Source organism: Cynocephalus volans, chromosome 16, assembly GCF_027409185.1.
Source record: "Cynocephalus volans isolate mCynVol1 chromosome 16, mCynVol1.pri, whole genome shotgun sequence".
NCBI classification, from domain to species: Eukaryota; Metazoa; Chordata; class Mammalia; order Dermoptera; family Cynocephalidae; genus Cynocephalus; species Cynocephalus volans.
The window spans coordinates 60,127,603-60,154,079 of record NC_084475.1 but is presented as its reverse complement, the minus strand read 5'-3'; the positions used below and the strand labels follow the sequence as shown (position 1 = coordinate 60,154,079).

At 36.5% G+C, this 26,477-nt stretch overlaps 1 protein-coding gene across 1 annotated transcript in view; it reads right to left on the bottom strand.

The window, feature by feature from the left end:
* ADAMTSL1 (ADAMTS like 1) overlaps positions 1-26,477 on the bottom strand; it is a 434,771-nt gene that overhangs the window by 226,252 nt on the left and 182,042 nt on the right. Inside the window, exons 6-9 of the mRNA XM_063080424.1 lie at positions 25,842-25,916; positions 22,461-22,618; positions 8,235-8,346; positions 4,534-4,672 (exon numbers count right to left, since the gene is read on the bottom strand). Of these exons, the coding sequence (XP_062936494.1) occupies positions 4,534-4,672; positions 8,235-8,346; positions 22,461-22,618; positions 25,842-25,916 (484 nt within the window). The remainder of the gene's footprint in view (positions 1-4,533; positions 4,673-8,234; positions 8,347-22,460; positions 22,619-25,841; positions 25,917-26,477) is intronic.

The following is a 26,477-nucleotide window of genomic DNA, read 5'->3' as shown; positions in this document are numbered from 1 at the left end:
TGTAAGACAGAAGCTCTGATTATATAGCATGGTAGGCGCATGAGAGGATTTTACATTTGATTAGACCACAGATGTCTTAGTTACTTGGGAAAGAGCTCATAACATAGAGTTAAATGTATAAAGCAGAAAACAAATTAAATACGCAATTCATCCCTGACATGTAGGAGAAGTATGCCTCTGCACTTCTGGGAATGCCCAAGTTGGGACTCCTACGAGAACATACAGTATACTGCAAATAGAGCACACGATAGGCATAGTGATGTCATAGCTCTGAGGTGCCAATGAAAAACACTATTAATTTTAGCTAAAAGTCATTAAATCTTTATATTTCACTTTCTCTTCACTTCCCTTATAAGCATTAAGATTTGGCTCCCTTTTTGAGACCACTTTTGGCTAGGAAACAAAGTATTTTATCACTTCATAAAAATGGCTGCATAAATGACACCAGCAGAGAGCAACAAAGCCCTCTTGGGATGAAACTGCTGGGCAGCCAGCTAGGCTCAATTGTTGGTCTTTTAGTGCAAGTGACTTAAATTCCTGCCTTAGCAAAATGTCCAGTTACTACTTGTCATGGACATTCATGTTTGCTTTTAGAAGAATGGAAACCAAGAATGTTAAATCATTTAATCCCAAGTGTCTCCTGTATGGGTATGATCTCACCTATGCTATGAGCTATAGGCAAGACTGGAAAGAAACGCCACGAAAGCATTAATGGTGGTTATCTGTGGGTGCTGGAGATTATTAGTGAGTTTTGTTTTTATTATGGCCTTTTATCGACATTTCTGAATTAGCATTCAGAATCAGAAAAAAAGCCATTCCATAAAAACATAAAAATTATTTTGAAAAGAACAGGCTAGATGTCAACGATCTCTTTAGCCTCAGAATAGCTAGATGAACTAATCGACGGTCACGGAAGGAAGCGGATGTCATTAGTGAGTGTAAGAAAGGGAAACAGTGAGAGAAAAAGAGGAGGAAAAAATGAGACGGGAAAGCAAAGAAAGAAGGAGGTGGGAACAAAAGGAAGAGAAAATGAGAAACAAAAAATGGACAGATGGTCAAGAGTGAGATATTCCTGAGATCCTCCAGACCACAGTCTCCAGTGCCCATCCGAGACCTCCATTTATTCAAGACAATTCCTAGAAATTGTTCATGTATCTTCGAAAAGTTCGTGGAAGGATTCATATTATTGTGTTAATTCTATTTTCCCACAAATGTTTGAAGTACCCTTGTATTTAGGAAGCTGTTGTGAACTTCCTAAAACTAAAAAAATGACTGATACCTAACAATCATCGAGTTTGAAGTTGGAAAAGACCGTGGACACAATAATAAGCAGTGATTTAGAAACACCTTGGTCTTGAAAGTCTTTCTATGGTGTATAAAACCATGGTAAATAAGCACGGCATCAATGATATTTACTATTAAAATTTTAGTTGATTAGTTCAAATGTATAACTTTTATTTATAAAGCAAAATAATGGGAACAGTGAAGCTATTCTCATAAACAAAAGAAGTGCATATCAGGGATTATGGCTACTGGTGGTCACGTCCAGTTTATTTCTGCTTTGTTTTGGTTTTAGATAGGTAATGGTAATAGTTGTTACAGCTCACATTGCAATCTTAGGATACTTAGTTTTTCAATTAGACATAATCAAAGAACTTAATGATGAGGGCAAATTTACTTTAGTAGTACAACATTTTTACAATTGTTACAACAATTTTTTCCAATTTAACTTAGCTCAAATCAGGTAATATGTTTTTCAACATGTTTGAAAATATTTTTTGTAAGTTATTATTTAGAAATACTTAAAACATAAATAAAACAAAATTTAGTGAAGCAACAGGTTCTGTGGGCACAGTTTGAAAACCTTTAACACAGCAAACTGCCCTCTCACCTGCAATTTATTGGTAAGAAAACTGAGGCCCAGAAGGATAAAAAAATAAACCTAAGGCCACAGATTTAATTATTTAGTGTTGCTGTCAATGATAATTCCCAGTCTTGAAAGGGAACACACCTGGATAGCTTATTAGGATTTTACTTTTAAATGTGCTAATAGACCAAAAATCCTAGTGTGATACAAGAAAAGTGAATAAATATCTCAATGGCTAGATATAATAAATTTCTTTTGAAATTCAAAAATACGTGACTTTGTACTAAGAACGTCTATGTTTTTCCCTTTGGGAATTTCTAATATCAGACAGAAAAGTGTGGGTTTAATGTCATTGTGTCACCTTTGATTTCACTATTAGACATTAAATCTGTAGTTAAAAAACAGTTCTTGGAGGGTTCGATTCTGCTATGTCTGATGGGAAAGCAGATCTGTTTTATAGTCTCTTTTATCTACTCTTCTCAGACCATCACTCTTCATTTTCTCTGGAAATTCAAAAGGGTTGCTCTGATCCGAGGTATATAAAAAGAGTTCAATGAACTTCATAGCAATTCCTGAAGTATTTTAACCTCAGAGTAGCCTGTCTACTTTTCCTAAAGAAGCTTTCCCTTAAACTTCTTGTACTAATAAGTTAATTTTTACAGCTTTGTCTAATTATTTCTTCCATTAAAAAAAGCAAGTTCCTGACATTTGCCTCTAACTTATTTTTTCTTTTTCCTTTTCTCAGTTTTCTTTCTTTTTTCTTTCTGTTTTTAAAATAGCCACCTGTTCCAACATTTATATGTACTGTATTAGATGTTTTAAAATAACATAAGTCATAGAAAAAGCATAAATGGCACAGGCAGACAGACTTCTTTTGATGTAGAGTGGACTTTTGATTTTGGATAATAAGAAATAGACCAAAAACACTCTGAGAAAGAAGAGTGCAGAGGAATCAGAGGACAGAAAGAATGAGTAATTTTTTCTTTATTATAAATATTTTCTTCAAATTAACAAAATGCTTTTATTTTACAACTGTCTTCTATAGCCATCTCTTTATTGAAGTTTTTCCTAGTGGGGAAAGGTTTATGAAGTTGTGGCAAGTGAATCCTTCATTTCTCCTAGAAATACACATATACTTTTTCATAGAAAAGACTTTCAAAGTCTCTGTATGGCTTGGCCAACCTGTCTGAAAACTATACTTTTCATACACTGGTCTTCCTGTTTACGGGTATGGATAAAAATGTATAAGTAGAATAATTTTGACATAGGGTTGAATTGTATTGGTTATAATTATTTTGGCTAAAAATACTTCATTCCCTTAATATTTCCAAAATAAAGAAATCCAAGCAAGATTTTAACACCTTATTCAGTTTTTATATCATATCCAATTTTTAATACATAATTTTTCAGTGTAGTATGAAGCTAAATTAAACTTTACCTAAATTTTACAGTTATAAAATATCTATTCTTTCTGTTCTTTTAATGAAAGCCTGTTATTCTGAGTTCGCTTATATGAGGTAGCTAATAAAATTCCTAGGAGTTCATTAATAATGGTGATTTCACATCACATGTAGGATTTAGAATTCATGAATGTAAGGTAGAGAGAGTACAAGAACATAACCTTTGAAAAGGTAACAGCAGAAAACAAAAACTAAAATTGCATTGCTTACAACCCAAAGACAGAATGATCTGCATCTACACTGCCTGTGTAGTATTGTAACTATTTGAAAGTTTCTTTTTATGCATCCACAATTAGTAAACTATGATTTAGAAAAAATAACATTGAACTGTTTCTCAGAAATCCAAGGAGTTTGGCAAAGAATTCTTTACATTTTGGTCTTCATGATTACTTTTGTAGGGGAAGAATTTTCTCAGACCCTCCCTTGTAAGTTGAGGATGAGTGAGAATCACCAGCAAGTGTTGCACCTGCAACGGCCAATGTCACACCAGTGAGAAGATTCTCAACCTGCACCTTCACTGACTATTCATCCCCTGAGACATTTCGTCATCAGGCTGATTCTTGATCCTGCAAGGAATCAAAGGCCAATTATGGTTTCTGAAAAGCAAACTATGACGTGTGAAAGTGTCAACTGTCTCTTTAAAGCTCCTAATTAAAAAGACCTTGAAAAAATCTGACGATTTGAAGTAAGTCCTGCTTTCTCTTTAGCAAAGGCTGAGTTTCTTCAAAGGTAGCAGACGTGTTCTAAGACTGGTTTTGACTCTAATTAATCAGTGTGGACCACCTATAGGTTAGAATGGATCTGTGACCCTGAAATATGATCTGATCTGATCACGTCCCTGAGCAAGGACAGAGATACAATGGAAAGAATCCTGAGAAAATTGTGTCATCAAGTTGACTAAGAATGTCGAGTAGTTCATTGGCCTGGACATTGTTAAGGAGTGAAACAGGGAACCAGAATGAAAAGAAATCAGAGGAGAAAACTCCTGTGCTTTACAAAAGGAAAGTCTGTAGACCCTGAGATGACATAATATAGCAGCAAGGGCAAGGTACATGGATACTAATAATACATGATTAGAAATGGACATTGGACGGCAGCACATTCACCTTTAATTTCATTTTATTTTTAATTAAAAAAATTTCATCTGAGCTTAAGACGCTATTTGGAACTATATTTATGTTAAATGGACTAGTAAATTTGACTGACCTGGCTGGACAAGGATCCAAGTTGCACTCCTGAAGCTTGGGTTTCGGTTTGACGTTCTCTGGGTAGTAGTGACAGTACTGATCAGCAACCACACGGTTGCTCCGAAGATCATAACACTCAGCCGATGTCAGCTGGTAACCTGTAGTATCAAACCATCCAGGCAAGTTTAAACACACATGCCAGTGCAAAATATTTCTTTATGCTTCTTGGCCATCTCACATTAATGGAAACTATTCCCCAATGCCTCAGTCATTTCCAGGAAAAAAGATGCATAATTGGAGGGCACATTACTTGAAAAAACAGTATTTGAGGCCTGTAAAAATTAAGCTGCTCAAAATTTAATAATTATATTATAGGGCTTGAACTACGTAGTGGTATAGGTAGATTATAAGACTCCGTGATAAGAACTATTCTTTTCATTTCTTTTGCATAATCTAAAAGTGTAACACAGAGTTCTGTATCCAAAAACAACCATCAGTATTTATTTACCAACCATGTTCTACAAGGATACTAAATCACTAGGGAGAATAAATTCCCGAATAAATAAATAAGATAAATCCCAAGATTGTCCCACTTGGACAATGAGGCCAATGGAGGATAGCACAGAATCAGGTCCTACCAGCTGCCTGGGAACATTATTTTTGTCTAAATTCAATCTAAATGGGTTGAGCTGAGTTAAATGGACAAGTAAGATCCCAACAGTAGCCACCATGAATCTCTTTCTTTACAGAATTAAAAAAAAAAAAAAAAACCTTCCTACTGTTCAACTTTTGCTTTATCCAAACTCTTTTGTCATTTTTGCCATTTCTTTTTAAATTAAGTCTCTAGCCTGAATATCTTCTTTTTTTTTTTCTTCGGGAGGCTGGCCATTATGGGGATCTGAACCCTTGACCTACAAACTGAGCTAACGGACCAGCCCTCTAACCTGTATTTCTTAGCCTCCATCCACAAATTTCCACTGCTTAGAAATGCCTCTTTAAAAAATAAAGAGTTGCTGAGTAATGTTTAATTCTAGTCATAATGTGTTTTATCTTTCCTACCTGCTTTATTGTTCTGTGAATTTCTGGTGAGGGTGATCAAGACTTAGATCCTTGGATTCTTAGATTTTTAAATTCTTAGATTTTTAAATGTACATAAAAATATTTTAAACTTAGGCTGCTTGTATCATTCTGACCCTAACCAACTCCCCAAATATATTCTACCAGGCAGGTGGCTGAGTACTGTTATTGCTAAATCTGTATTAAAAGGCAAGATGTAAATTGTTAAAAGACTTGCAAAAGATTTTAGGAAATCAGAAGGAGGCTTATAAGCCAGATTTCCTGGCTTGAGGCTATGTCTCAGACCACCCACAAAAATTAATTGATCGTTAAAGACCTAAAAAAAGACCTTTTAAAATTCCTACTGTAAAGATGAAAAGCATGGAAAGTAATAAAAGCAATGGATATGAACACATGTTCTATCTAATTTATTGTTTTATTAGAAAATCAAGTAGCAAAGTGATATTTTGGATAAGTAAGTGCACTTTTGTTTTTCAATTACATTGTACACTAAAGCAGCCAATTTTATGATGAGCTAATCATTTTATAATTTTCCATATAATTTCTACTCAAGGACAGAATTTATCATGTAGTAAGTAAACTGTGGGTACAAACAATAAGTAAATTATAAACCTGAGATTATGATTTTTTCAGAATCGTAATGTGTCAGCCTAAGCCTGTTGCTTTGAAGTTTTATGGAGTGTATGAAATGAAACGTTAGAACAAAAATGAAGTAAATTACCAAACTGATCAGATAAAGTTGCACATGGTATTTGAAATAGCAATTCTCTACACTTAGCAAAATGGCCAACCAGTCGAATCTGCAACCAGAAACACAGAAGATCATTTCTTAGAGACTGTTTCTTCAGTAATATTTAAACTTGTCCATGAAGTGGGAGAAAGGCTGGTTGCCACACCCCTCGCATTTACACACACAGTTCTCCTATTTGGGGGGCTTCCTAGTAAAATTTATATTTGAAAACTACTGATAGTTCTATTCCTTCACTTAGATGTAAGGAAAATGAGGTCCAAAGGGGCTGGATATATATGAACCTAACACTGATTGCCTTATTGTATAATAAGCTGTTGTCAAGGCTACTGAAATTATATTCAACAGCAGCTCTATGTGAAACTGGAACAGTGTGCATATAATTGAACTGTTATTTCTCACAAAGTATGGTTTCCATTTAAAAAAAAAAAGAAAAAAAATTTCCTTAGATTTCTTTCTTTGAAACAGTTTCCTGTGCTAGTCAGTAAACAGGTATATCAAAATAATGTATTTCCATGAAACATCAAAGTAAGTGGTATTTTATTTTTAAACAAAATCATTTTCTATTCAGAACTCAGAGAGCAACTAGAAACCCTATTCTATTGAAATCCTTAAAATGTTGAATTATTGGTTATTTAACAGCTGACTAAAAGCACTTGATGGCATTCTGACTACTTTTAAGCTAAAATCTAACATTGACTATAGAACCACATTTTCAGTGGTTTGTTCACATTCTGTAGTCAGAGATAACACAGCTAAAGATGAATTACATTATACATTCTCTCTGTTTTACATATATTGATGGGTAATCATTTATTTCCATTTGGAGGTACCATCTTTTCATCTCTTGTCAAATTAATCTAGTGATTCCTATGTGAATTAGCTAATATTTAAAGTCAGCTAATTAACTGGCTTCCATGAAGCTAGAGCTAGAATTTATTTGATGTCCTAATTTTCAAAGGAATATACGTAACAATTTTATACCCATTAAATTAGAAAAACTTTTAAAAAAAACTATAATCCACAAATACTGGCTCAGTTGGCAATCACATACTGCTTGTTACCCTTCTGGAAAGAATTTGGTAATATATGCCAATAGCCACAAAATTCTGAAACTCCTTGATCTAGTAATCTCACTTCTGAGTATTTATACCAAGGAAATAATCTGAAAGGAGAAAAATACTTAGGTATCAAGTTATTCATTACATTATAATAGTGGAAAAGTTTCCATGAACTAAATGATCTACTATAGAGAAATGACTAAATAAATTATAGTGAAATAATTCAAAGCAATTATTATATAACCATTATAATTATGAAGAACAGAAAAATGGGGAAAAATGTCTTTGCTAGTAACACAAAATGCTGTCCAGATGTGATGAAGCACAGACAGGAATTCATTTTGTGACTTTTCAGGAGAGATGCATTTTAATGAATAGGAAAGCAAATGACATTCCTCTTAATCCATGGATGATAAAAAATAACTGAGCCTAAGTTATTCTTTTTCTTCTTGTAATAAACCATTTCCCCTAATGAAGTAAGCCTGACAAACACTTTTCACTTGATTCCTGAATAAATGATTTCACTTCAACCAGATCAGTAGTTTATGCTCAAGTGAACGGAAGTGCCTGAGGACCAAGCTGTTGCCAAATTACGGTATTTCTAGTCCTGGTCTTCCATGAAATCAAGGAAAGAAGTAAAGACTGTTTCCGCTCAGGGGACTCTACAGACAGAAAATGTTCATGGGGCATCTTGGCTTTGGCTCCGTTCAGAAGGAAGGATCTGGAACCCACCACAGCACTCAACTTCTTCCATGTGAAGTTTCTCTACTCTTATAATAGCCAAGTCTCTCCTCGCAGAAGCCAACAGTTTCTAGGCTAACTGGACACCATTACCTCCTCCACAGGTGGCTGAGCAAGGAAAGAAATCCGTCTCCCTCCATCGGTGGATGATAGGCTGATAGAAGATGAACTGGACTGTACTGTCCGTGGGCCCCGAGTTTCGGATCTGCGGGAGACAACAGGAAAGTAGAGGAACGAGGCTGACAGAGCGGTGCTTTCTGGGTCCCTTGCAACTGTGGACAAGGACGTATGGTAGTAGTGATGGCCTTAGGCTGTGTCAGGGCTGCATCAGGAGAGAAGCAGCACTAGCAGTAGCACTCATCTTACCATTTAACCAGCGAGTGGTCCTCGCACATGTCGTCCGTTGTCACAGAACGAGGGATAGCAATGTCTCAGTTTGGGGTTTTACTACTATCTTATCTCAAGCTGCTGACTCCCTTTCCCTCCTTTATTTCCAACCTCTCTGGTGTGGCAGATCAAATTACATGTAATTTTAAATTCGGGTTCAGAAAAAGACAATTTGTTCCAAGAAAACTATAAATGCCATTCACTGCAGAAAAGATACTGTCTTGGGCTAAGAAAAAAAAGAGAGTTCAAGTATTAAATAGCCCTTCCCATTCAGACATATGTGGAGTTTCCTGTCAATTTAGGGTTTCATATATTTTCATATGCAAAGTATCAACTGGAAGCTTGCTAAAATGCATGCAGATGGTCCAAGAACCAAACTCTGAGAAACATCAACTTATAAAAGCAATTACTTTAAAACAAAACTGTTGCTTATGGAAATTATGACTCTGTTTTTTTTAAAGGGAAAGTGTGAAACAATAATTCTTCAAAAGTGCAAGGTTTAGAAAACATACTCAAACTGAAAGAGAAGGAAAAAGAACCTAACGTGAATGATTAATTTTATGAAGACACAATGGTGTGTCATACAACATTTAGACTGTTGGGCAAGGCTTGGACTATTGATTATAATAAAGGAGGTCCCCAGGCCAATTGAGAGGATCAATTCCTACTCCAATTACTTTACAACAACTACAGAATGATCAGAGTCTAACTGAATCACCTGGACTAAGTCTGTGTGTTAAGTGTTTTTAAGCCTTACTATGGTCCCAACTACCCTCTATCTAGGGTAAATTGATGGATTTGATCTTCAGATTATTTTAAAGATAAACACTATTTCTCTGTTACTGAGTTTAAAAAGTGGATTAAACACCTAGGATGAAGAGGAAAATAGAACTACTGAAGAAACACAGCCAAGAAAAATTAATAGGTGCTAAACTCTAGATCAGTTTTTGTAATTTAGATGGAAATGTGGAAATGTTTCTCATAAAATCTGGGAGAACAGCAAAGGAAAAATAGAGAGAGAGAAAACCTGCTGAACATCTCATGTTACACTGAGATTCTGACCCGTGGAGCATTCAGGTCTTTTTAAATTAGAATAAACAGTGATACAATTCCCTACTTAAAACAAAGACAGCTGAAGCAATACAGTGTCTTTCACATAAGGAGAGCGTTGCCTAGAGATTAATATTTCTCAGTCCTATGTGTCAGATACAAGGGTACCTAATTGCTTGCTTAGGGATTTACTATTAATCACATTCTTCGGCAAGTGGTTTTTTTTTTTTTTTTTTTTTTTTTCATTTTAAGCTCACAAAAGCCTCTAGCTCTCTTGACATGGGTGGTTATCACAATGGAAAGCTATCAGAAGAGGGTTCTCATTTGGACATAAACTACATGAAAAAATATAAAGAGCAGAAAATTTGTTTAGACCCAGAGAGATGGGCTTTTTTTCCCCGCAGGGTTCCCTTTTGTAATGCTAGAAGTTAAACTGAGCCTCAGGAAAGTGAGAAAAAAATATATAGCTTCTTATGGCTAGAATGAGGAGGATAGAGCATCACAATGCTTGCAAAAACCTTGTTAGAATATCTACACAATGTCTGGGCCTGCATTTTGGTCTGGTTAGAGAGACAAAAAGGTGGAGCAGGTCCTCCTTTCAGCTCCTTGGAAGTTATCAATAAAAGCACCTCATGCCCTAAGAGGAAGGAATGAACGAGAAGAAGTTTTGATATTAAGAGAGAAGGTTAATAAACACCACATTAAAGGAAGGAAGAAAAGAAGCTTAGGAAGAAATTCATTCTTAATGAGTTCAATAAAAATTGTGTAGAATGACCATAGCTCTGAGGTTGTATGGTTACATTTGAAAAGCGATTGGAGATGAATAGGGACCCCTTTATTTCAAATAGATAAAACCAATCGCGAGGCATCCAAATCTCTGGCCACATAGTCTTGCTTGGTGGCTTCCACACTGCTGGCATTCCCACTTTTCCTTTCTCTATAGTCACATTCTGTGTTTAATAATAACAGCAACAACTGCCACAACCGCCAGTACTTACTACATTCCCACCGTGTACAAGGCATCTTTTATTTATATTAAATCCAACCTTAAAACTACTCTGTATTCTCTTCCACTTTCACTTTGCAATGAGAAAAACGAGGCTCAGAGAGGTTAAGTGACTTGCTCAAGGCTACACAGCTAAGGAATAGCAGAGCGGGATTTGAATTCAGGTCCACCTAGCTCTAAAACTGCTATGCTTTTCATGGTATCAAGCAATCTCCATAGTACTGTTGTGAAGATATATGCATTTATCTTTAGCTGTATCCATGTACCTGTCTTCTCAGTATCTTCTTAATTTTTCTTTTTAGAAAAATGAGGCTAACCTGATGTATAACTTTGATGGCCTAACTGATGCTCATGGAAATAAGCTGCCATGGTCTTTTTCTCTGGTTTTCTTAATTCTAGCCTGCTTGGCTCGGTCCTGTGTGATCTTTAGCTCTGTAGCTTCGTAAAACCTAAGTCCTCAAATATCAGGTTCTAGTTCTTAAGAGTATGCTGAAAACTTCAGTTTGACTCATTAGAATTTTGGTGTAGGGAGCTAAACACGTGTGGCACATGTGATTTTGCCCTCCTTACGTCAATAAGAAAAAGGAATGCTCTGAGCCATACTCGTCTTCCTATAATTAAAATGTTTCAGTGTTTCTAATTCAACATAATGACTTCTCAAACTAAAAATAAATGACAAGACAAAAACTGGTCCCTTTCCATTGCAATTGATTGCACTGCCATGACATGGCTGGATGTGAACTTTAAGTCCATGTAAAATCAAAGGAATCAAGGAGAAATTATAAACACATGAAGACATCATCAAGTACACAAAGTCTTTCTCAGAGAAAGCCCTGTGAATCCCTCTTTTTCTTGTCAGCTGGGAAAAGGGCAATTGTGAGCTTTGGAATGTTCCCCAACTAAGTTTCTTTCTCTCGTAGATATTGTAGAAACTTTTGCCCCAGATGGGCTGGCAAGATGGCTGGCAGTCAGGGTTCCCCCCAACCTGCCTTGGCTGCAGTTCAGTCGCTGCTCTGATGAGGACAGGTGGGTATAAAGGAGCCATGGGTCACCAGCTACTATGCACCTCTGAGTTGGAAGCCACAGTGTTGTCTGACTTGGTCACACTGCTCTCGGGGCAATAGGAATGTCATGGCTTGGGAGGGCTTGGAAATAGTGGAAATAAAATCGGTATGCCTGCTAGGGAAAGAATAAAATGAAAACAGCAAATCTGATTATTAAATACTTCTGTCTACTACGCTCAATTTTGGTTGTTCTGGCAGTTGACAGTAGTACTGTATTCTCAAGAACTGCTGTAAAAATTATTTTTAAATGCTTTTGCTTGAACTTTCAAAGACATGCAACAATAATAAATCTTCCTTACAGCATTTGCATGTCCTTAAATACTTAATTATGAATCACTATTTATTATTGACTTCTTTTCCTTCCTACAGTTGATTTAAACTGTTGGCTCAGGACAATGACTTCCCTTTTATAAGGACAGGTTGACTGTATTGGGAGGCCATTTAGGAACAGGCTGGGTGCAGGGTGAAACCAACCTGGGATTAAGCGTCTGCCAAAGCTCTGCCTCTGCTGGAGAAAAGAATGATTTCAATCCTACCCAGGATTCACAGGCTGCCCAAGTCTCACAAAGCCTTTCTTCATCACATTAGCCCATAGTGAACATCTATAGATTTGATACCTGTCCTTTCAATTTTAGTATTCATTATATGCTTTGTTAATTCAAAAATCTCTACTCAGGGTTTTATCTCCCAAATGACATTACTAGGAGAGGGCTGATACCGTATATGATAGTCAATCTTCCCAATGTATCAAGCATCTCCTGAATAAAGGATACACACACACACACACACACACACACACACAAACACACACACAAACACACACACACACGGGTACTTCAAAAAGTTCATGGAAAGATTTGTATTATCTTTTTTGGGGGTAGCTGGCTGGTACAGGGATTGAACCCTGGACTTTGATGTTAATTAGCACTACATTCTAACCAACTGAGCTAATTGGCCAGCCCCTGTATTATCTTTTAATTCTTTCTTCCAGGAACTTTTTCTTCAATTATTTCTTCTCACTATGTTACTTCTCTTTGAATTCTTTAATGGTGTCATTTGATGAATAACATTTTTATTTTATTTTGTTATGCCCTTTTTTTTTTTTTTTTTTTGAGAAGGGTGGTGACTGACCACTATGGGGATATGCCTTTTTTTTTTTTTAATTGTAACATAGTTGATTGTACATATCTGTGGGGTACAGAGTTGAATATCATTACATGTGTACAAAATGTGATGCTGAAATCAGGATAATTAGTATATTCAATATAATACAATGTGATCGTTCTTCATGGCCCTTTATCAATTCCCCCTTACTCCCTCCTGCCCCCCTCCCACCTCTGGCAAACTCAGTTCTGTTCTCTCCTTTAGAAAGTTCAATGTATTACTGTGATTATTATATCTTTATTTATTTTATTTTTTTAAAAAATTTTATTGGTTATGCATATTCATGGGGTACACAGTTGACCATCACCACTTGTGCCCAAGGTGTGATGGCCAGATCAATACTATCAGCAGGCCCATTACCACAAACTGTGATTATTCCCTGTGTCCCCAACCCAATTAATCTCCAACTTCCCTCCCTCCTCCTTCCCCTACCCCACTCTGAAACCCTAGGCATGTTCTCTCCCTCTGCAAGTCCAACACACCACTGTGGTCTTTCTTTCCTTCCTTTTTTCTCTCTTAGCTTCCACTTATGAGTGAGTAAATGCAGTATTTTTCCCCTCTGTTCCTGGCTTATTTCACTCCACATAATTTTCTCTAAGCTCATCTATGTTGCTGTGAATGGCAGAATTTCATTCTTTTTTATGGCAGAGTAGTATTCTGTGTTGTATACATACCACAGTTTCCTTACCCAGTCATCCATCAATGGACATTTAGGTTGGTTCCATATCTTGGCTATTGTAAATTGAGCTGTGATGAACATGACATGATGATTTCCATTCCTTTGGGTATATACCTAGGAGTGGGATTGCTGGATCATATGGTAGATCTATCTGCAGTTGTTTGAGAAACTTCCACACTGTTTTCCATAGTGGTTGTACTAACTTACAGTCCCACGAACTGTGTAGAAGTGTTCCCTTCTCTCCACGTCCTCGTCAGCATTTGGTACTCTCCATCTTTTTGATTATAGACAGTATAACTGGGGTGAGGTGATATCTCAATGTGATTTTAATTTGCATTTCCCTGATGATTAGTGATGTTGAGCATTTTTTAAAGTGCTTGTTGGCCATTTGTATGTCTTCCCTGGAAAAATGTCTATTCAGCACCTTTGCCCATTTTTTAATTGGGTTATTTGTTTTTTGGATGTGTAATTGCTTGAGTTCCTTATATATTCTGGATATTAATCCCTTGTCAGATGTATAGGTTGCAAATATTTTCTCCCACTCTATCGGTTGTCATTTCACTCTGTTGATTGTTTCCTTTGCTGTGCAGAAGCTTTTTACTTTGATATAATCCCATTTGTTTATTTTTTTCTTTTGTTGCTTGTGCTTTTGGGCTCTTGTTCATAAAGCCTGTGCTCAGTCCTAGTTCCTGAAGTGTTTCCCCTTTATTTTACCTTAGGAGTTTTACAGTTTCCAGTCTTATACCTAAGTCTTTAATCCATTTTGAGTTGATGTTGGTATATGGTGAGAGGTGCAGGTCTGGTTTCATTTTCTACACATGGATGTCCAGTTTTCCTAGCACCATTTACTGAAGAGGCAGTCTTTTCCCCAATGTATATTTTTGTTGCCTTTGTCAAATATGAATTGGCTGTAAGTCAGTACTTTGAATATATCATCCCATTCTCTTCTGGCCTGCAGGGTTTCTGCTGTGAAGTCTGCTGTTAGTCTGATAAGGACTCCCTTATAGGTGACTTGATGCTTTTCTGTAGCTGTTTTCAGGCTCTCTCTTAGACTTTGATTTTTAACAATTTGACTACAATATGTCTCAGAGAGGATCTTTTTGGATTGAATCTGCTTGGGAACCTTTGAGCCTCTTGGATCTGGAAGTCTATATCTCTACTAATACCTGAGAAGTTTTCCACTATTATTTCATTGAATGTATTTTCAATGCCTTTTCCTTTCTCCACCTCTTCTGGAACATCCATGATTCAGATGTTTGTGCACTTAAGGTGGTCTGCTAGTTTTTTTAGCTTTTCTTCATTTTTTAAAATTCTTTTTTCTTTTTTTTGTCTTCTTGGGTTATTTAAAAAAGATTGTCTTCAAGATCAGAAACTCTTCCACTTGCGCTAGCCTCATGTGCTTATGCTCTCAAGTGTAGTTTTTATTTCACTGAATGAGTCTTTCAGTTCTAGGAGTTCTGCTACTTTCTTTTTTATGGTATTCATCTCTTTGTAAATTTTCTCCTTCATGTCTGGATTGTCTCATTTAGTAGTATTGTCTGAGTCTTCTTGTAACTCACTGAGTTTCTTTAAGACTATTACTCATAATTCCCTTTCAGACATGTCAAGGGTTTCCTGTTGTATGGGGTCTGGTATTTGAGAATTATAATATTCCTTTGGTGGTGTCGTATTTTCTTGATTTTTCATATTTCTAGTATCCCTATGTTGCTGCCTAGCCATCTGGTGGTTGCTTCTATTACTCTGGGGTAGCTTTTGAGGAGAGAGAATACCTCCTGTAGATTTTTTATATATTGCACATTGGCTGGGGTGTTTTCTGGGTAGACTCACTAGTTTCAGTTGTTCTGGGTAGGCTTGGTTGTTCTGAGGGATGCTAGCAGCTATGTCAGTGGTTGGGGCTATGTGCTGGGCTGGGCTGATGCAGGTGGGTGTGGTTATGTTTAGTCAGGGTGGCTGGGGCCATGCAGGTGGCAGGGTGGCTGGGCCCATGTGTGTGGGTGGCTTGATGATTGGGCCCAAGCAGGCAGGTGGGGCCATGCTGGCTGCCAAGCAGTTGAGGTCAAGCAATGGCATGTGCTGTGCAGGATGAACTCTTGTGTGGGTAGAAGGGCCAAGGCTCTGTGACTAGATAATAGCACAGGCAAACTCAGTGGCATGGTGGGGGTGGGCTGGGGCCAGAGCAGGAGGAGGGTTACCACTGTGAAGTGCTCACAGCTGAGCTGATGATTCTTTCTGCCAGAAGGGAGAATTCTTCCTGGCTGATCCTGGTTTGGGGGATGTGGCAGTGGGTGAAGTCATGTGCCTGTTTCTCCTCTATACCACCCTGCTTGGTTTTTATGCTCCACAGGGTCCTCGCCAGGATATCCAGTTTTCCTAGCACCACTGCCCTCCCATGCTCTTCCACCGATGCTCTCCCCTGGACTTAGCTGTGCTTTCCTTGCTCTGGTCCCTTTTGGTGGAGGACTGTGCACTGGGCACCTCTAGTCTGTCATCTTGCTCCATCTCTCTGCATCCATCTCTCTAATGGCTACACCTGCCAAATTGTTCTTGGTTCTTACCACTTGTAAAATGGTCAGCCTCCAAATATCTTCAGAGAAGGTGATTTCTGCTATTGTACAGATAAAGTACTGATTGGTTTGATTGGAAGTTAAAATGCTTCAAAAAGATGAGAAGGGGTGATTTGGTTTTATCCACTTTAATACACATTATCTCATTTAATTCCTCACAAAGACTCTATTGGGATGGAGGATTGTTTTATTACCATTTTATACATAAGTAAATAGGCTCAAGGAGGTAAAGCAATGTACTCTGGATCACACATCCAGTAAGCAGCAGTATATACCAAAAATGTCTGTAAACCCAATATATCAAGTTTAGATTTTTGGAAGAAATGCTCCCCTAGGAAGCAAGATGAGAATTTAGTCTGTTTTAAAGGTGGCCAGAAAAGGAGATTCCAAAACATTCGTTTGGAACCAATGGCAATATATAATAATTCCTCCCTGTGAGAAAATCTTCCTTTTGTACAAAAAAAGTATTTTTATTTTTAAAAAAATGGCATTATGGCAATAAAATTCCAAAGAGATATTGATAAGTGGCCATTCTGATTCCTGTGTATCCTATTCAAGAAGAAAGATACTGCTTAAACGAATATATAATGCATCCATCAAAAAACTGTTAGAACTGATGAGTGAATTCAGTCAAATTGCAGGACACAAAATCAACACACAAAAATCAGTAGCATTTCTATACACTAAAAATAAACTATACAAAAAAGAAATCAAGAAATACAATAGCTACAAAAAAGTAAAATACTTAGTAATACATTTAACCAAGGACATGAAAGGCCTGTACACTGAGAACTATCAAACATTGATGAAAGAAATTGAAGAAGACACAAATATATGGAAAGATATTCTGTGTTTATGGACTGGAAGTATTAATATTGTTAAAATGTCCATTCCACCCGACATGATCTACAGATTCAATGCAACCCCAAATAAAATTCCAATGACATTTTTCACAGAGATAGAAAAAAACATTCTAAAATTTGTATGGGACCCCCAAAAGACAAACCAATCATGAGCAAAAAAGAACAAAGCTGGATTCATCAAACTACCTTATTTCAAAATCTACTACAAAGCTATAGGAATTAAAACAGCATGGTACTGGGATAAAAACAGACACACAGAACAATGGAACAGAATAGAGATCCCAGAAATTAACTCACACATTTGTGGTCAATTGATTTTTGGCAAAGGTGTTAAGAATACACACTGGGAAAAGAACAGTGTTCAATAAATGGTGTTTGGAAAACTGGATATCTACATACAGGAGAATGTAATTAGAACCATACACAAAAATAAATTAAAAAATGGATTAAAGACTTATATGTAAGTCCTGAAGCTATATAAGGGCTAAAAGAAAACATTGGGGAAAGCTTCATGACATTGGTGTGTATGATGAGTTCTTGGATAAGACTTCAAAAGCAAAAGCAACAAAGAGAAAGATAGACAAATGGGATTGCATCAACATAAAAAGCTTCTGCACAGCAAAGGAAACAATCAACAGAGTGAAGAGACAACCTATGAAATAGGAGAAAATATTTGCAAAGCATACTTCTGATAAGGGGTAATATTCCAAAGATATGGAGTCAACTCAATAGCAAGAAAATAAATAACCTGATTAAAAATAACTTGAATAAAAATGGGCAAACACTCTGAAAAGACATTTCTCAACAAAAGACATATGAATGGCCACCAGATATATTAAAAAATACTCAACATCATTAATCATCAGGGAAATGGAATCAAAATCACAGTGAGATACCATTTCACACCTGTTTGTATGACTATTATAAAAAAGTTGAAAGATAAGTATAGGCAAAGAGGTAGAGAAAAGGGAATCCTTGTACATTGTTGGTGGGAATGTAAATTGGTACAGCCATTATGGAAAATAGTATGTAGGTTCCTCAAAAAATTAAAAATAGAACTACCATATGATCCAGCAATCCTTCTTCTGGATATATATATATTTAAAAGAATCGAAAGCAGGGTCTCAAGGAGATATTTGTGCACCCATGCTCACAGCAGCATTATTCACAATAGCTAAGAGCTGGAATCAACCTAAGTGTCCACCAACAGATAAATGGATAATTAAGATGTCATATATATACACAACAGAATCCTATTCAGCCTTAAAAAGAGAGAGAAGTCCAGTCATTTATGACAACATGGATGAACCTGGAGGACATTGTGTTTAGCGAAATAAGCCAGGCAGAGAAAGACAAATACCACATGATCTCATTTATATGTGGAATCTAAGAAAGTTGAAGTCATAGAAAACAGAGAGTAAAATGGAAGTTACCAGGGGCTGGGGGGTGGGGTAGTTGAAGAGATATTAGTCAAAGATACAAAAATTCAGTTAGATAGGAGGAATAAATTCAAAAGATCTATTGTACGACATGGAGATTATAGTTAATAACAATGTATTGTACTCTTGAAAATAGCTAAGTAATAGATTTTAAGTGCTCTCATCACAAAAAAATAAGCATATGAGGGAATGCATATTTTAATTAGCTTGATTTAGTTATTCCACAATGTATACATATATCAAAACATCATGTATACCATAAATGTATATAATTTTTATTTGTCAATTAAAAATAATTAATAAAAAATAAAAGTATAGAACTGATTTCTATCAGAGAATTTTGCAGTACTTTTGAGATGTCCACATCTCAAAAATAAAATTCTGCCATGCCTTTTTTTCACCTTCAAATAGCTGTTGCACAGCTCTCAGGGAAGAATTCAACACTCTGGATGTGTCTAAGCACTGCACTCAGCTCCTGCTGTACGTCTGATTTATTCCACTTCCTGAATTGCCTGACTTTGCCCCACTAGATCACTCAGGGTAATTGCCCTTTCTCAGCGACGACGCTGTTTTGCTGACTATGAAGAAGGATGTCAGTGTATCTAATGAAGTTTATCAATGTGAAATTGGTTTGAGACTTTGATACATTGCCTTTTAAATGTATAAAGATGATTTTATACACACACACACATATATATGCTATGTATACACATATATATAGCAAATGAAACTACTCTTTGAATGATGTTAATAGCTAAATTACATATTATATGTATAATTTTTAACACCTAAATCATGGAAAATGATATATAATTAAATGCTAATCTTTTATTTTAAGCTATTTCCCTGGGGGAAAATTAGGAAAGAAATAGTTGCTTCATTAAAAATCACTGGAAAAAAGGTAATTTTCTTCTTTTTTTCCCCTCTAGGTTCTTAAATTATCTGGCTCATTTTCAAGATTGAGCAAATTGACTTTTATTTTTTAATTTATTTAATTTATTTTTAAAAATTTTTTTAAATTTTAATTTCTCAATATACATTGTAGTTGATTTTTGTGTCCCTTTATCCATTTCTCTTCCCTCCTCCTTCTCTCCCCTCCCCCCTACATCATATCTGTTCACTTGTCTTAACAACTTCAAAGAATTGTTGTGATTGTTGTGTCTTCTCCCCTCTATTTATTTGTGTGTTTATTATTTATTTATTTTTAGCTCCCACAAATAAGTGAGAACATGTGGTATTTCTCTTTCTGTGCCTGACTTGTTCCACTTAATATAATTTTCTCTAAGTCCATCCATGTTGTTGCAAATGGTAGTATTTCATCCTTTTTTATTGCAGAGTATTCCATTGTGTAGATATACCACAGTTTCCTTATCCACTCATCTGATGATGGACATTTGGGGTGGTTCCAACTCTCGGCAATTCTAAATAGTGTGGCAATAAATATGGGAGTACAGGTATCTCTTCAGTATGATGATTTCCATTCCTCTGGGTATATTCCCAGCAGTGGAATAGCTGGGTCATATGCTAGATCTATCTGTAATTGTTTGAGGAACATCCATACTATTTTCCATAAAGGATGCATCATTTTGCAGTCCCACCAACAGTGTATGAGAGTTCCTTTTTCTCCACAATCTCGTCAGCACCTATCATTCTCAGTCTTTTGGATATTAGCCATCCTGACTGGAGTGAGAGGGTATCTCAAAGTGGTCTTGATTTGCATTTCCCGGATGCTGAGTGATGTTGAGCATTTTTTCATGTGCCTGTTGGTCATTCATTAAATTGACTTTATTACATAATCTATCTTAGGATAATTTTACATTTATTTGATTCCCAATGTTTTCTAATAAAATGTAAGAAGAAAACTAATATACTCTTAGGAGCAACACAGAATACTGAGAAAAGTTCTGGGCCAGGAGTAAAGAGATGTGACTTTCAGTCCTGGCTTACTGTCAGTGTGAACTTAGGTAAGTCACTCAACTTTCCTGAAGCGAAGTTGCCTCTTTAGTAAAATAGACATGTCACCATCTACTCTCCTTAAACATTTGCTGTGTAGTAAAAATTCTTTATTCATGTAGCACTTCTCAGTGCTTATGCTTATGGGGTCGTTCTAATGGAGATATGAAGAAAATAAAATTCACTCTCTTCCCTCAAGTAACATAGAGTGGAGAGATGTAATGTAAACAGGAATTTGATATGGAGTCACACAAGGATTCCGGAGGGAGGAAATCCTGAATTAAAAATAGGAGTTAGTGAAGAGAATGGAAGCAGAAAAGACAAGAGCATTCCAGGTAGAGTATACAGCATTATACAAAGGTAATGAATTATGAGAGTGTAAGGTATTAGGGGATCTGTGAGTCATTCAATTGGCTGAAACAGGAGGTGAAAAGTCAAAGGTGAGGTTGGAAATGTAGACAAATTCAGATTATCAAGCGTAGCAAATGCTATACTATGGATTTGAGTTTTAGCCCCAAAACAATGAGTGGAGGTGAGGGGCTGTGCAGGCTTATAAAGGGGGTAGTTATGGTTTTAGAAAACTCACTCTGAAGGCAACATAGACAATGGATCAGAGGCTGGAAGACTAATTCAGAGTCTATGATATTAGTTCAGATAAGAAAATGCAAAGGTCTAAACTAACACAGTGGCAGCAAGGATGGAGAAGAATCATCATCTTGGGAGATGGTATGCAGGCAGAACTGATAAATGTTAATGTCTGGCTAGGGGTGTATAGGAGAAGGGGAAATCAGGGTGAATCAGAGGTTTCTGACTCACCTGGGTAGATACTGTATTAATCTATCAGATAGGAAATAAAAAAGATAAAGTAGGTTTCTGGGGCTAGACAAGCTCAGTTTTGGATATACTGAGCTCATTGTGCCTAAGGGATATCAAGTGGTGATGTGCAGAAGGTAACTCGATCGATGAAATGCATTTGACAATGCTGTGAGCTATGTGAATGTGAATAATAATATGTACTTTAATCCAATTCTATATATTCAGTATGTGTATTAACTCTTGCAAGGCCACTAGGGAAATTACTATAGAAAAAATGTTCTATTCAGCAGTACTCTAAGGGCTTCATAGAATAAAGACATCTCTCATTTCTTTACTGGATTTGCTTATTCAAAAGAAATTATTTAACTAATCACAGCATCATATTTATTGTGAGCTATCTCTGATGGTTTGTAGCTTCTTTTTCACATTCATGTGGCTGGCATTGGGACTGTATTAAAAAGAGCTACCATGCAGATAGAGACAGAGGATAGTATTCTGGAACCCTTTTTCCATCCAACCTCACTGCCTATCACATTTTCCTATATGCATTCTTCCTTCCAGCTGCCATGGGGTCATCAAGCCTTAGCTTAAATCAAATGTCCTCTGGCTCCAGGTCCCATGATGAAAAATTTATGGAGCCTTGGACACATTACAGGTTTTACAGCTTTACAGCTGAAATTCTTCAGGTCCTCCTGACCTACTGAAGGAAAAAAATATGTTTTATTTTATTGTGATTCCCAAATGTTCTTCCAGTGTGTGCATTTTTCCAACAGAATGTGCATGTTGCTTCCAGCAATGTGTTTTGTATTACCTTGAAAAGCAGGGAAGCTCTGAAGGAAGGAAACAACTTAGTCTTAGTCTTGTTGCTAGTATAAGAGCAAATAGAACTTGCCATTGGCAGCATGATTAGTTGACCAAGTCTACGGATCATCAGTTTGTATTTCTTCTTTACTGAGTATATCCTATATGAGTCAATGACTATACCTTAATTGTTTTAAAAACAATTTATATCCACCAACTAATGATATGTTGGCTTCTAATGATACGTTTGGCTTCTTACTGGGGTCATATATCTATATATCTATATATACCTATTTATAAAAATATATGGATATATATATATATAAATATTTTCTTATGACCTTAAAAATATCATATGTTCTTGTGAAGTCCAGGATGCAGCTAGCTTAATACCCTCAAATTAAATATTTCCTGGATAATGAACAGACTTTACAAATATATGTTAAAACCTGAAGTCTCTCTCTCTCCTCAGGAGATTATAAATAATATCAGTTTGGAGGTGGCTTTAAAATAAGGTACCTGAATGGGCTCACCTTGACAATGAAATCTGCTGTGAGTGGTCCAGCCATTCTCAGTATCTCTTTGTCTGGGAATTTCTGAAAGTCCACACTAGAATTGTCCACAAGAAAGGTGCCTGTAGAGCTGAGACTGTTTTCACCTTTAGCCCCCTGGAGGGTTTTGGTTTCCAGATCTACATAATCAAACACATGAAGAGGAGAGAAAGATGTTCCTAGGGCTACCACAGATCACATGCAAGCACACTTCATGTAACAATGTTTAGAGCTAAGTAAGGAAGATCATCATTCTTCATATGGCTGACAAAATTGAAATTGTGATATAAACAAAATGTATATAAATGTGATCACTGTTGGATCACATAGGAGTTTATGCTGCAAATGAAATTATTCCAAAACTCATTAGCTTGGTTTTCGAGGTTCCTTGTCAAAAAATCTTTGACTCTCCAGGTGACTTCATTTGGCTACCCCATTTTACTACAACCCTATTCCTTTGACTAAACCGTCTCCCATACATGTCTTACTGATTTCAGTCTCGTTGACCCTCAGCCTAGGATATGATACCTTCCAGTTTTCTTCTGCTCTGTAAGATACAAGGTGCATCTCTGAGTTGCCTCAGTACCTCTGTGACTTTATATTCACGCATTAACTTGTTTGTTTATATTTTCCAGTATAAACTTACTGCATATGTGCTATTGCTCAAAATGAAGAAATTATAGTGACTTAAGGACAGGGGCCATCCTTTTTAGTTCTATTTTAAAAATCCTTTTTGATACTTAATTCAATTTAATACACATACATGGTATTTCATAAGTGCTTAAGACAGAAAGAACTTGATTTGTGGAGCATTCAAAACCGATTTTGGCCAATGACAAAGCCTATGAAGTATCTTCTTGTAGGAAATCAGAGCATGCTGGAGATGACGGTAATTGTCGTGTGTTTCAGAGAAGACTAAGCTGTCATGTGATTGAGAGGTGATTTAGGGTATATCTGCTGCATGAAACAAGACAGATGAACTAAGGCTACTGGTTTCCAAAACCCATGGTTTTGGCAGCGATTCTTCAGCATAAAGTTAGAGTACTTGGGTGGGACTATGGGTCTCCCAACTCAGCTTCAATCAGAATGGCTCCACTCATATATTTTACAGATTGATGTTCTGGGTTAAAAACAAGTCTAAGGTCTCTGGAGGTACTAACATACCTAAAGTATTTGCATTATATTACTCTAGATGTGATCTACTTCTGGTGCTCTACTATGAGGAATACCAACAGGTAGAAAATTCTCATGTTCAATTAAGTGCCCAGTGACTCTCAGATGAAGTACGTGGCACCTTTCTTCTCGAGTAGGTGGGTTTACTCCCTTTCCCCAGTACGGAGAGGACCCCACAGAAGACCATAGGGCATGTAGGGAATATTGGAGTGGGGAAGTCATGGTTGTCATCAGGGAAAAGCAACAGCACTGAATTTCCTTCCTCCAGCTTTCATCCCTTAAGCTGCCTTACATGTAGTTGTACAAATATCTCCAGAACTGAATTAACTTGGTCTTAGAAAACTGGAGGTCTACACCGGATCTGAGCATCTGATTCAATTTTGTCAAGATGTGTTCTAGCTGTCCTTCTCAAGGTATTTCTGATTAAAAATAAGTGGGGTCTGGACCAGATTGCCCAGTCTTGTTCTGGTTTGGCCCTAAATATTTAAAGTTGGTTCCATATTGTACCAGCTTCTGGGAGCGAAGGGCAAAAGAGCTGTAGGAGAAACAGGGCATTGTTTACTACCATATTCATTTTGCTGAATTATATTCCAAATACAAAAAGCAGAATTAAAAAAAAAATTCTTAGCTATACATTTGCTACCAACAGTATGTTTGGTGGGAAGAAAAAGCAGTTTCCATTTTGCTCTTCATCAAATCCTTGGGACAGTTAAACCAAACAAGGCCAATTCTTCAGCTTCTCAGTAATCACATAATTAGGAAATCTGGGAGACTAATATAGAAATAAAAATAAAATTTCCCCTTAAATCTATTTCTGTGGATTCTTTCTTCTGCAATGAGGAGTCAGTCCCCCACTTGGTGATGAACTTGGCCTGAACGTTTCACTTAAGTCTCTGTCACTGTTCACCAAAATGCTGTTTTTCAGTGAGTTGTTACACCAGCAGTTAGCTCTGTTCAGTTCTCAAAGGGAAAAATGAATTGTTTGAATATTATTAGTGCACACACACATATTATCTTTTGACACATGAGCACTATATTTTAAGGGGTTGTTCAGCATTAGAAAAGAACTTGGATCCATGTAAGGTGACTTACTAGCATTTTTTATTTTTTCCAGAACTGTACTTTACTTATTCCTTTACTTCATATGACCCTTCAATCCCAGTTCTTCCATGAAATGTTTTTATTTTTATTTTTAGAAAGACTACAGTAGGTTATATCAACTTTTACAGGCTCCAACCTGCCTTCCTCTTGTTTGTCTTTCTAGAATGATTTCATTCATAATCCAATTGCCAAAAAATGATGCTTGCTACCTAAATTAGCTTCACAGGCATGTGTGTGGGTGGGGAGACAGAGCAGAAGATGACAGATGGCTTTGTGGGAACTGGGGAACAGAGTGAAGGAGATCAGACATGCTCAAAGGACCATCTGAAGTGAAGCATTTCAATGAGACAGAAAATGTTCGCATATATCCTTTCCTATGGTCTTTTTTACTTAGAGCCTATAAAATTCTGCTTGTAATTTACAGGTCTACATGTAAACAGTGCTAATAGAGTAATAAATAAGACGTGGCTGTGTATTGTTGTCTCGGCATGACTGAAGATCAATTGTTGCACAAACCCTGCAGGGCCCATGTTACCACTGGATCTTTGGAGTTGTAATTCCACTTTAGTCCTGAATCCCAACACGATCTTTAAGATATGAGGGTCCTGAATCATCTTGAATACATGGGATGCTTAATTATACCATGATGTTTTTCTTTCAATGCCACCGTGTTAAGGTTGTTGGCGTTTTTATGTTCCTCTGGATGAATGAAGTAATGGAACATGAGACTGGGAAGAAAAAGAGGAAGAATGGAGGAAAGAGAGAGAGGGCTGGAAGGAAGGGATAAAAGAGAGAGGCGAGGCAAGAAAAAGATTGAGACTAGGTGGAGAGGAGGAAGAGAGAGAATGATATACAACAGTCACAAAAGCATAAACATGTGCTTACTCCATGAACCACCGCCACTGTGGTTAGAGATAATGACCACAGAGGTTTATGCCATCTCAGCAGGCAGCCAAAAGATAGACAGAAGCACTCAAAATATCATGCTATCATAGAGGAGACAGATTCGTATTACTCTCTTCCAGGAACACGAAATAAATAGCAACTAAAATTCCCTATCCCCAAAGAAAAACAACCTAGTTTACTTACACAAGTGATCAGGTCCTTTCAAGACAAGGCGAACATGTCTGCTTCCATAGGGAACAGCAACCACAGTGTCATCCACTACAGAGAAAAGAAGCAAAGTCTTAAAAGCACATCATTTGACACAAAAGTATTGACTGCCTCCATATAAAGGCATTGACGTACATACCTCAAAAAATGACAGTGTTTTTTTTTTTTTAAATATTTGAAATGTGAAAGCCAATATTTGGGAATAAAAGTTTCTGTTTACCTCAAAATAAAATAAGCCAAAGAAGCTAGTCTCTAGTAAACTCAATAGGGAATTTGGACTTTGTAAAAAAATATGAATCTTGATATATTGAAAATGGATTTGCAAGTTTTCATTTTGATTTTATTTTTTTAAGTTGTTCTCATTTTTAAAAATTATTTATTTATTTATTTACTTACTCTTTGGTGGCTGGCTGGTATCATTTTTTATTTTATAATCTGGTCTTATACCATCAAATTTCTCTGGATTAGAGCACTTGGGTTGAATTGAAAAATAAAAATAAAAATAAATTCTAATGCTCAAAGGATGAATTTATTATATCAAAATCTGTACTTATCTCTGGCAGTGTATCTTGGATGAGTAGGACAGATAAAAAGAGGGGAAAACATATTTTT